Source organism: Lolium rigidum, chromosome 2, assembly GCF_022539505.1.
Source record: "Lolium rigidum isolate FL_2022 chromosome 2, APGP_CSIRO_Lrig_0.1, whole genome shotgun sequence".
NCBI classification, from domain to species: domain Eukaryota; kingdom Viridiplantae; phylum Streptophyta; class Magnoliopsida; order Poales; family Poaceae; genus Lolium; species Lolium rigidum.
The window spans coordinates 238530365-238542357 of NC_061509.1; the positions used below are offsets into that span (position 1 = coordinate 238530365).

The 11993-nt window shown below is 47.2% G+C and overlaps 2 protein-coding genes across 2 annotated transcripts; one reads left to right on the forward strand and one right to left on the reverse strand.

The window, feature by feature from the left end:
- The first annotated feature begins 2203 nt into the window (after positions 1–2203).
- On the forward strand, positions 2204–3671 carry LOC124690690. The gene has a single exon (XM_047224046.1). The coding sequence runs from the start codon at positions 2204–2206 to the stop codon at positions 3395–3397; it is 1194 nt and encodes a 397-aa protein (XP_047080002.1). The 3' UTR covers positions 3398–3671.
- A 3221-nt stretch (positions 3672–6892) lies between these two features.
- LOC124688380 (DNA damage-binding protein cmr1-like) lies at positions 6893–9804 on the reverse strand. Its single transcript, XM_047222067.1, has 5 exons — positions 9593–9804; positions 9139–9496; positions 8603–9009; positions 7228–7326; positions 6893–7130 (listed from the first exon to the last, which is right to left on the reverse strand). Exons 1-5 carry the CDS (start codon positions 9802–9804, stop codon positions 6893–6895), a joined length of 1314 nt encoding a protein of 437 aa, XP_047078023.1.
- Positions 9805–11993: the final 2189 nt, after the last annotated feature.

Below are 11993 nucleotides of genomic sequence, written 5' to 3' on the forward strand. Positions count from 1 at the left end.
TTGGTGCTTTTTCAGTGCTAATGGCTCGAGATATCATCATTAGGTGAGGCTCATCCCATGATTGCGGAGAATTATAAACGCGAGCTAGTGGTGGCTCATGGAAAGCGCTCTGCTCCTCCGGTGTGCACGCGAATGGTGTACCCATTGGACTTGTGTTCTTGTGACTTGTGAGAGACGCGGCACCGGTAAGAACAATGCACGTTCTGAAGAAGAGAAATTATACCTGATCGCATATGAATTATTGTTAGGTTAGGCGCCGCGCCGGCCGTACTGGGAGAAGACGTGACCATCGAGAGGTACTGGAGCAAAGGGGTCAAGTTATGGACGTGCACGATCGACCCCGTTGGACCACCACAGCATGGACAAAGTATACCGGTAGCTAGAGTGGAAGAGATGCCTTTTGAGGCAACGACTCTGTAGATGTCAATTCTGTACCCCACTGTCAGTTGAAGTTGTGAACTGTGGAGTACTTGCCTCACATAGACACGTACTCCTACACGTTCATAAGGCGAGGAACAGCATGCCTCTTCTACCATGCAACATATGAAGGGGTAAAAACCTAGCACACATTTATCTTAGTTGCATATCAAGTAAATTAATAAAAATGTTACCAACACCATGATCGTTGGCATTTAAAAAAGTGCAAACTAGGTTGAGCATGGCGCAATGGAGGAGGAGCGCACACGTATCCCTCCTCTTCTCGAGCTTTTAACGATGCTAGAAAACCAACTATTATATGTTGGTCAATCTCCCTCGCCACTAGCAATATGGGACTAAACATAATTCCACATCTTGCAAGGTATGAGAGTTTTTTCACGAATTTATTTTGTTCATGGGCACACGAATCCCACAAATTCCATGATATAATTAACCTACATATACAATCACCGCCATTCCAGCACCTGGGCGAAGAGGGGATTATTCTCGTCTCTTGTTTGCTTTGTAGTAAGATTTCTTCAGCTTGGTTTTGATGTCGTGGCAACATCGCTTAGATGGTGATAACATGCTATCTCGAATTAGTGTCATCTTACCCTAATCCTCGCTTGGTCCCACATTACCAAGGAGCTTGTGAGCTTTTATCCTTATCGGTATTCATCGGCGATGGGTTTGTTCTTTGCTACCATGTATTGGCATGGCTCCTTAGGGCATTATTGGCGACAATGTCGTCTTCATCGACATCTCTTACTTTCAAGCAAGGTCATCAACCTGGTCGGCGATGTTGGTGTGGCTGCATGTCTAGATCGGGGTCATGACCCTGTCGATAAGCTTGGAAAGATTGTCACTCTCCTCTAGACGTGATGGTCTACTAATGCGGCAATTCATTGACATTTAGTCCTTTACTTACCTTTTAGGTATTTATGTGGATGAATTTCTCGGAGGTTTCCATCATCGACGAGAGCAACGGTAGCGCAAGAACGGACAATTCAGATGCGTCTTTGCTGTGGTTGTATCGATATTCTCCAACGTATGTAATTCTATTTTTTGCTGTGGTTGTATCGATATTCTCCTTTTATTATGCAAGATTTCATTTTTTTAATGATTACATATAAGCTTGCTTAGTTTGAAGTTGTGAATAGTTAAGTTTATCTGCTCAATCACAAGGCTTTGGCCCTAATTATGCTTTGTTCATCCAAACGGTTGCCAGGAGTCTTGTCCAAAAGTCAAATCGCAGCAAATGTAGTACACATTCCCCCTGAAAAAATCTAGGCAAGATCATGTCAATACTACGAGGTTTACTGCTACAATGTGTAAGCAATGCATATGCAGGTTTGCTGTACGCGTTCGTAGTTTTGTGCAGCAAGTAGGCCGGTTAAGCCATCCTAGCACACTTTTTAAAAACTAAAGCTCCTAGCGATGGCAGTAGTATAATACAAAGGCGATCGAGCTCTTAAGTTTGCCGAAAATTTAAAAATGAACGAGCCCTTAATGAAAAGAATAGTACTCCGTAGTACAAAACTGGGCTCCTCATATGATACGCATGCACATAAATAAATTCCCCGCAATGCAACAGTAGATTACGCAGATATTCCTTTCGACTTGATCAAGCTTGGAAGGTGGTGGACTACTGTTGCTTCACAAACACCCAAGTAGATTACACCCATAAATAAGTTTCAAGGGCCAGTTAGAGCCCCCACTTAAAGATGCCCGTGATCAACTACCTCAATCAGATCCCCAAATTGCAATATTCTACTAACTCAAACATATGGCCAAACAGCACGACGCCGTATGCTGCTTGTATCATTTCTGCTTAAGCTTTTCTGCTTACATGTTGCTCTGCTTTGTTTATTTCGGCTTAAGCTTCTTTAAGCGCCAGCGCCAACCTAAAGCCGGTAGGCTCCGGGCTAATAAAACTGCCACCAAAACAGACAGATCGATCACTCATCACACCCTCAAGCTAGCTTCACAACAGGCAGATACTAGCTACGAGCAGAGGATCGAGGAGGAAGAGGAAGAAGAAGCTTCAACTCCATATCATACATTCGTGATGAGAGGAAGGGGCAGGAGAGGGAGCAGCGGCACGGCCGCCGACTTCCTCGTGTGCTTCCCGCCGCGGGCGCACCTGGCCCTGATGCCGCCCAAGACGACCTGCAGCCCGTCGCGGCCGTCCGCCTCCTCCGAGCGCCGGCACAGCACGAGCGGCCGGCCGTCGTTGTCCGGCTCGCACCTCAGGGCGGCCGCGGCCAGCAGGAGCCGCCGCCTAGCCGCGGTGGACGTCGACGTGGACAACGAGCCGTCGTCGCCCAAGGTGGGGTGCGCCGGGCAGATCAAGGTCTCCCGCTCGGCCAAGCCCAAGGCTGGCGCCGGCGGGAAGGCGCCCAAGAAATCCACCACGTGGATGCACGCGCTCGGGATCAAGAAGGACGCGCTGCCGTTCCTGAACGCCTTCCACGGCGCCTTCCGGCTCAACGTCTCCGGCTGCTTCGGCAGGTTCCCCGGCGCCGTCGTGGAGTACAGCTCCGAGGACGAGGACGACGAAGCAGAGGAGGAGAAGGTGGAGCGGGCGCTAAAGGGAACAGAGCACGACGACCCATTGACCAAGTGGTTCATGGTGCTGGAGGAAGACAAGAGAGTTCCTTCCAGAAAGAAGCAGCAGGAACAAGAACAACCGCATGATGAGGAAGAAGACACGGCGCCGCCAGCGAACGCGCTGATGCTGATGCGGTGTCGGTCGGCGCCGGCGAAGGGGCTAGCGAGGAGGCTGGGAGTAGATGCAGGGGATGATGGGGAAGCGAAGATCGCCAAGAAGGCAGGGGAGGAGGAAGAGGTGGAGAAGGATAATCTAGTGGTGATGAGGTACCCGCCTGACTTCTTCCATGTGTCCGTGGACATTGCCAAGGAGACATGGATCGTCGGCGGCGACGACTCCATCTTACGCTGCCGGAGCTGGAAGAAGTGATGATCCATCCTCTCGTTTTGTGAACAATGTATGTGTGATTTTCAACTTTCTTTTTCTCTATTTGCTCTGCCGATTCGCTTTTCTTGTTCTTGTAACCTACCTACGGATCGTGTAAAAGGATTCGATCAGCATGTGGATTAGTTTCGAGAAGGCCAGCATGTAGGTCTCTCAGTAAAACAAATCCTGCTCTGTAGATATTGCTGTAATAGAGATCCCTTACTATATTTTACCGGTGTAGATGGTGAATATTAGTAGTACAGTACTTGTGATATGTGAGGAGTAAATATAAGATGAAGTGTATACCTCCCTGCCAATGCTTTAACTTTAAATTTCAGATAGTACAATTCTCTAGAGCTTTGCTCATGCTTATATATTTTTGTATGATCAAAACCCTACTCTTAATTATATACTAGTACATACTTGATTGGAATCTCTATGATTAAGTATTCAGGATTGTTGTTTTCTGGTTGTATGCTTTGAACAATTTGCTGTCACGGTTTCCCACCGTTCACCTCATATTAGCTGTGAGAAAAATAAATGATATTGTCTTTTTATGGCCATGCATGTCGGGTTTAGCGACAACTGTACGTCTTTGTTTCTGAAAGTACATTTAATAGTCAAAATGTCCGGGTTCTATGACAAGAACTGCACGTTGTATGGGCAAGTGCAATCGCTGTCAGTCTGTTATCCGATGGATCTGAAAGCAAATATGTTGATCAGAAATTATTTTCTAATGCGAAGGTTTATTGGAAAAATTGTGAAACGCAAAAAAACATTGCATTTCAATGCATTTATACAAAATAGATTTTTTACAATATTTACAAGCTTGAGACAAGCAAACACCCTACAACTCAACCCACTAGATCTAAGTTGCGGCGGGATCCACACGTCTAGGCCAATTGCACCCGCTGCAAGATCGGGCTTCAAATCAGATCGTGTCGAGAAGACTTCCAATGTATGCGGGACACATTGTCGAAGATAATGCATTCCGAAGCTTCCAAATCCACCCATGCCATCAACATTACGATGATGAGGTGCCCTTGCGCATGGTGCAGGGTGTAGTCTCAATAGCCTTCAACCACTGCTCCACCAAGTCTTCCTCCTCACTCAGTGGCCCCACTTGGATCGTATCCATGAAAGCACCTCGTACCAAATTGTCCTTGAGAAGGGCCAACTGGTGATAAGGGTCTCTTTCGATTGGTAACACATAGAACGGCATGGAGATGTTGGAACACCATCTCGCTAGCCTGCCAGTCGTCCAACATATGTCCTGGCAAGAAAGACAAATGAAGAACTTCACACGTTGCGGGACCAGGAGCGCCAGTTAAATCTCCAAGATCTCGATATGATGGTTCCATGGAAGATGAACTCGTAACAAATTTGGAGGAGTATTGCGCATCGACATCCATCTCCGAAGGAAGGTATCAAGATATGTCATCAGTGTGATATCTCTCACATTTATCCACGGCTAGACGTATTGCCAAAGGGCCAGCAATCTTTGTGCTATGTATATCAGCAATACATTAGTGCTCCACCATTGTCTCTCTCACTATACGACGCTTTGGATCACGCTTCGGAATTAGCGCAATGAGATTCGGTGCTATCTCTCCGATGGCCTTCCCATCTAGCCATTTGTCCACCCAGAAGAGAGTTGTCTCTCCATCGCCCACCACCAACCTTCCGGAGGTGTTAAGCACCTAGAGCTTGATCCAAGAGATATGCATATCGAGGCTGCACCAAGGTCACACCGGGTCGCTACACATCCTCCGGATCCACCGAGTCCGAAGGCTAACCGCTAAGTGGTCGGCATACCATAGGCCAGAAATGGCCACCATTCACATCTGCTCGGCTAGCCCAAAGGCATCCTGTCACTCTCTTATGTGCTAGCTTTAGGGTCATTTTGTTAAGACCGAGTACGATGATTTGATGTAGCGGGATCGCCATGAGCACTACTTGAACAACTATAAGGCACCCAACATTTGTCATCATGGAGGCCTTCTATAAGGGTAGGCGGTCAGCTACAATGTTCACCAGGGGTTGGATTGCCGATGTTGAAAGCAGGCGTATCGACAATGCGATCCCAAGGAACTTGACAGGGAAGGGTGCCATCTCACATTCCATAACCGTTGTCCGCCTACTCTAAACACACAATCGGGGAGACCGAGCATTTAAGGAAGTGCTAAGCAGACCTGATGACTCTCCAAAGAGAGCTAAGATTTCGTGCACTGTGCGCAACTCCATATCATCTGGGTGGAAGAAGAATAATATGTCATCCGCATAAAGGGAAATAATATCGGTAACTCCTGAGTTGCGATGTATTTAAGCACCCCAAACTCCTTGGCCTTAGAGAAAAAGAAGAGGAAATGCAAACCCCCTGACGCCATATGAAAGCTGACCACCGTCTTGGCGCGAGAAGAATCCTAGTAGGAGCGCCACATTTATTCTTCAAAGAGGAAAAGCATACTCCCCACGCCACCATCCACCACCCAACGCTTCCGACCGCCCCCGACGAAGGAGGAGGCCACCACCACCATATCCTAGACCGGAGCCCCCGACTTCCTCATGTTGTGGGTCTAGCCCAGAAGTACTACCGTTTGTTGTCGATGGAGACGCCATTGTGGCCCATTCGAGCCCATCTAGGCCCATATCGGGCTCGCCTATACTGTGCCACCGCATCACACCGTCCGCCGCCACCACACTATCGAACCATCCTGGTCGTCGCCATCCGCAGCACTGCCATGGATTAGGCCGGCTAGCACTGCCACCGTGACCCGATCCGAGGACAAGGAGCTCCGCCGCCGCCACGCCACATAGGCTTTGCCTGGCAACAACCTGTCCAGCGGCGGTGGGAGGAGATGCACGGGAGGAAAGGCTGGGAGGAGGTGCGTGGGGTCTGTCCCGCCACGGCTGCCACCGCATAGGGACGACGAGGAGCGGTTTCGGGAGAAGCTTCCTCACCTCTGGCCTGCAAGTTTGTTCGCTGTCCAAAATCTTTCTCGCACAAATAACCAAACCGCGATTTTGCACATCGTTCCTTAGCTAAAAGAATACAACCTTCTTTTTATTCATTTTTTCTCCGCTAACTAAGTAAAAAATCTAACGTGGCACTTCTATGGAAGGGCCTATCTCAAGTCATTGTTAATTACATGGCCTAAGCAAACAAAGGACGCGATCGAGCGAGAAAATGACAGCGAGCACAAGAAAGGAGACGGCATAGTGAGACTGAGAACATGAACTCAAAAGACTCAATTGGTTCTTACCTGACATTCTGACAACTGCTCCGCCCAGTCAAAACATTAGAAAGAAAGAAGAATGATACTACTACGAGAGTACCATGCGAGAGAAAACTTAGGGATACTGAACAAGCAGTCCTTAAAACCAACATGTTCCCCCAGCAGCACAACTTCTTGAAACATAACGGGGGATCGACGACTCACGAGTTAGTTAGATAGCCATCAGAACTGCCTGTTTCAGAGATCTTGTTGGTCCAATATATCAAGCCCTGGTCCAAAGGAACACGCTGCCAGAGCTCGCGCAGGCAAGATGGCCAACTTTGTATGGATGTGCGGACAACCTGCAAGGAATGGTCGTCATGTGCTGGCTCTGGAGGCACGCGCTGCGCGAAGCCGAGATGAGGCCACCACCATCGCTGCTGCTACCAACCGAGATGACATCTATCGCCCGCTTCATGTTTCCAATAAACAGGTCCCTGTCGTTCCAACCCCAGATTGCCCTGCAACAATCAATCAACTCGGTTTGAGCAAGAGATATATATGTAAGATCATGAAGCTAGCTAGGTAGCCACAGGGTGAAAAGAAGAGCTGTCCTACTTGAATGAAGAAATCCAGCGTCCTGTCTGGTTATTATGATTGATAATGTGCGAGCTATCAAAGTCATCCCCTTCAAAGACTCTGACGGTATCGTCAAGGCTGGACAGTGGACAGAGCAGGAATAAGTTTGCCACTTGTACCAACAAAATCTTGTGAAACATTAGATTTATATCTTGAATGCTAATGTCATTTGTAATTTGGGTTAAGTTGGCCATACCACAAAAACTGTCTGAAGTAGATCATATCATTATAAATTACTATCAAACAAGGGAACTATTTAAAATAGTTATGTATTATTGGGGAAGAGTTGCAGCTCTTTTAATGAAGGTATATGCTAGGGGGGATTCTTTAGTCTTTCTTCCTGTTGCTAAATGAAAATGATGACAATTCCTGCTTACGCAACGTGCAGGAACCTAAAACAGAAAACGGAAATTTCACACCATCCATTTCAGTATTCATTATTGTCTAGAAAGAACTCCACTTTTGGCCCTTCGACTCTAATTCAACTCGACATTTGGTCCTAGTGCTTTCAAATGCTCCAAAACTGAGCCCTCAACTTTATTTGAGTGTTAGTTAAAAGGGGCAATTTGACTACATTGCTGTGAATATGGATCCAAAAATGAAACTGAAATAAGCAGTCGTGAGAAGCTAATAACAGTAGGTAGCAGCAGTGAAAGAACTATTCCAGATATTTTGCTCCAGGAAAAAGATCTACCATCATGCCGTCAGTGCCTGTCCAAACTGCTAAGAGATGTGTAAAATACAAATGACATAATGTTTAGGCCTGAATCTAGATACTACTTATGCAAAGTGAACAAAACAGCACATGCTCATGCAAGGAATTAATCAAGTGTTGCCAGAACTAGATGGATGGAATGCACTTCGGCTTAAAAGTCACATCCATTACTATACTAACTAAAACTACCACGTTAATCAGAGAACAAAGAATAAACGTATAGGACGCTCATCTGGTTGTACCAAGTTGTAACAGTTATGATAAAATGAAAGATAACCATTTTAAGTTTACGCTTTTCATTTTGATTTCTAAAGCCTATTTCCCTGTTTGTAATTCCTCGAAGCAAGGCCAATGAATCAATAGCAATGTAACTCAAAAATTCCTTGCCCCATAATGAAATATACAGTACTATTTAGTACACTGCAAGCACACGGGATTACCGACTAGTAATGTAAACCTATTAAAATTAACATCATACATATGCTAAAAGATTTGCGGAGGTACCAATTAAAATCTAGCACACAGTCAGAGTACATGGGGTGGTGATGATTATTGCAGAAACACATTCATTAGATCAACCAGTGAAATAGTTTATACCAAAACAATAGAACAGACATAAAACAGAGCAAATTCAGTTACCTTGTTGTTGCTAGCATGCGGCCACTAGGTGAGAAATAAGCCGACTGAACAGAAGAATCATGTTGGAGAACCTTCAAACAATCTTTGTTATTCTTCTCGAGCCTTCTAAGATCCCACACACGTGCTGTTTTATCTGTTGAACTTGTGGCAAGCATATGTTTCTTCTCTGGATGAAAATCTATCGAGTTGACTGCATTGTCATGTGAATCCCATGTGGTTGATACCTTACCCATCCGCTCATCAAAGAGTTTCAGTGTACCATTCGCGCCACCGAAATAGAGGCAGCTAGCACTGTCCGGCGCTTGACAGAGTGAATAAACAGGATAGTCACACGAGTGGATAATATTAAAGCTCTCCTTCTCAGCGTCCATATGACAAATTTCACCCCCATGGCTGCAACTGTAGATCTGTGTAAAAGACAAGGCAGAATTAGAATCACAGTTAAATGCGGAGCAAATAAATTATTGACATTGAACTGAACACCATACATATAAGAAGAACTAGAATTCCAAACTGAAGAGCAGCAGCAGAATCACCTTCTGTGGCAGGGCCGGGTGTGCCACGATTGCTGCCACAGGACCCTGGTGGGGCAAATACTCGAACGCCCCATCTGTCTCCGCCACGCCAGGTTCCCGGTCGGCGTGCCAGAACCCAACATTCCCCAAGATGTTCCCCGCCGCCACCACTGTCCGGTCGACCAGCGGCAGGACCAGGAGTGCCGGTATCCTGTTGGGCAGCAGCTTCCTCGTATTGGCAGGCCTCAGCACGAGCTCCTTCCGGGCATCGAACTCGTCGGCACGGATCTTGGCAGCCCCTGGTGAAAGCGAGACGGCATCGAGGATGGCGGATGCGAGCGAGGAGGAGAAGGTGGTGCTGCGAGGCATCGGCGTTGGATGGATGGCGGGCTTCGGAGCACGCTGGCGGGACGGTGTGGTCTTCGGAGCACGGCGTTGGGAGGGGGTGGGCTTTGGAGCACGGCGCTTGGATGGGGTGGGCGTGGGAGGGGCGGGCTGGGCGTCGGGAGGGGATTGAGAGAGGCGGATGGTGCGGCGGCGCGCGGCGGGAGGCTCGGAGGACTTGATGGCGGGTGAGAGATCGTCGGCCTTGCGGCGGGCGGAGGCGAGGATGATCTCTTTGAGGCGGATGTTCTCCGCACGGAGGCGCTCGTACTCGGCGAGATCAACTTCCGGCGGCGATGCCATTCTCGAGGAGCTCAACGGAGGGAGGAGCCGAGACGCACGATGCAGGGTGGCGGTGACGGCGGCGGAGTGACGGTGATCGGCGCCCAGCAGCACGCGATGGCGGCTAGGTCTTGGGATGGGCTGAGGGAAATCGGGGGAGAATTGTGGCGATGGAGACGGGGAAATGAACGCGGCCACGGTTTTGGGAATTTGAGGAGGGGCGCTACCAGGAATGGCGGGAAAGTTTTGCGGGAGCGGGAAAAGAGTCGCGGGAGAAGATGAGCGGGCATTGGTCAACGCACTCGCAAAGATCTGGGCCACATTTAATGGCGTTGACACATTGGGCAGAGGGACCCGCCGACCGTGGTCCGTGGTACAGTATGTTTTGGCTCGGTGTTTTTCTAAGTAATAATCCTACCGTTTACTTTTTTCGAGGTATACCAAAGACATACTAAATCTTTATAGAAGATAAGAAAAGTTGTTTGTACGAGAGCCGTCACAACCAATTCTCTAAAACCTACTCTCGCGACATTGGTAGCCTCCCTCCTACTCTTGCCATCTTTCAAAGATTAAACTTGTCCTTGATACGCTCTGATACGCTCTAAAAGCTACGAAGTGGTACACTGTTGTGAGATGTTACCGAAGACTCCACGAGGTGAGAATGAGGTGTCGAAGCTTCTCTTGTCCTTCTTGTGCACCACGTCCGTGCCGCACTCAACCAAGATTTCAAAGAGCTCTCCCTACTTGGCTCCAGAATGTTTAGCCCTGCCGCAAGCCCGCAACCGAGCACCCAAGCCACACATGACGTGCATAAGGGCATTGCATCAAAACAAACATGCCAATATAAAGGGGAAAATATGAATTTTTTTTCCGATAAAGGATGCTTTATTACTTTTTAGAAAAGCAATTACATCCAGCATCTGCATAACCAGGATGCACACAGCCGTTTACGAGTCTCAAGTTCAAAAAAAAAGATGACAAACTAAAAAATAACTAGGCGAAATACATATCGGAGCGATGAATCATATAACGCCTAAGGTGTGGGTGGAGCTTCAATCCGTAGACTATGCTGCCACCCATGTAGGGAAAAATATCCCTCGCCGTAGCCTCCAACCGTGTACAAACCTCCATAAATAGGCCTCGGTTCTCCATGCGCTGAAGAGGTAACCACGAACGAAGAATCCCTGTACATCTGTAGATGACCTGCAATAAAGAGGAATTTTTGTCATTAAAAATCTTGTCATTTCTACTCAGCCAAAGCGCCCAGATAACTGCTAGCGCCCCCACCCTAAGAAGCAACTTGAACCTTGAATCTATACCATGAAGCCAATTACCAAAGATATTGGCCACACTAGTCGGAGGATACAAGGTAGACGCTACTTGGATGACAGACCAAATAGATCTCGCAAACTGGCACCGGAAGAAGAGGTGTTTAATAGTTTCATCATGTTGACAAAAAACACATCGAGTACTTCCGTGCCAATTTCGCTTAACAAGATTGTCTTTGGTGAGGATGACTCCTCGACGAAGATACCATCCAAATATCTTTATTTTTAATGGTATCTTCATCTTCCAAATTTTCTTATTATTATCAACCGGTAAATCAGAATGAAGTATGGCGCTGTATAAAGATTTTACCGAGAAAGAGCCATCTACATGTAAATTCCACCTAAATTCATCTGGTTCAGGCGATAGATTAACATCCCTCAACCTATGAATTAAAGCATTCCATGCCACTAGCCTTTGTCCTAGCAAAACTCGTCGGAACGTCACATTCGGTGGAGAGGTAGCCATTACTGTGGCAATGGTATCTCCTTTGCGACGAACGATACTATACAACGCAGGATACTGTTCACTTAGGGGTGCATTGTCTAACCAATCATCTTCCCAGAACCGTATCTGTGCTCCATTTTTAATTGAGAAAGTACCATGACGAAAAAATATATTTTTTGTCGCCATTAGACCAGCCCAGAAGTGTGAATCTCCAGGTTTCCAAACCACTTGAGATAACGTCTTGGAGCCGATATACTTTCTCTGAAGAATAGTTTGCCAAATCTCATCCTCGGTAAGGAGCTTGAAAAGCCATTTACCCAGCAGAGCTGAATTCTTGACCTCCAGGTCATGAACTCCAAGCCCTCCTTGATCTTTGGGACTACAAACCACACTCCATTTAACCAGTCGTTATTTCTTTTTCTCGCTGTCCCCTTGCC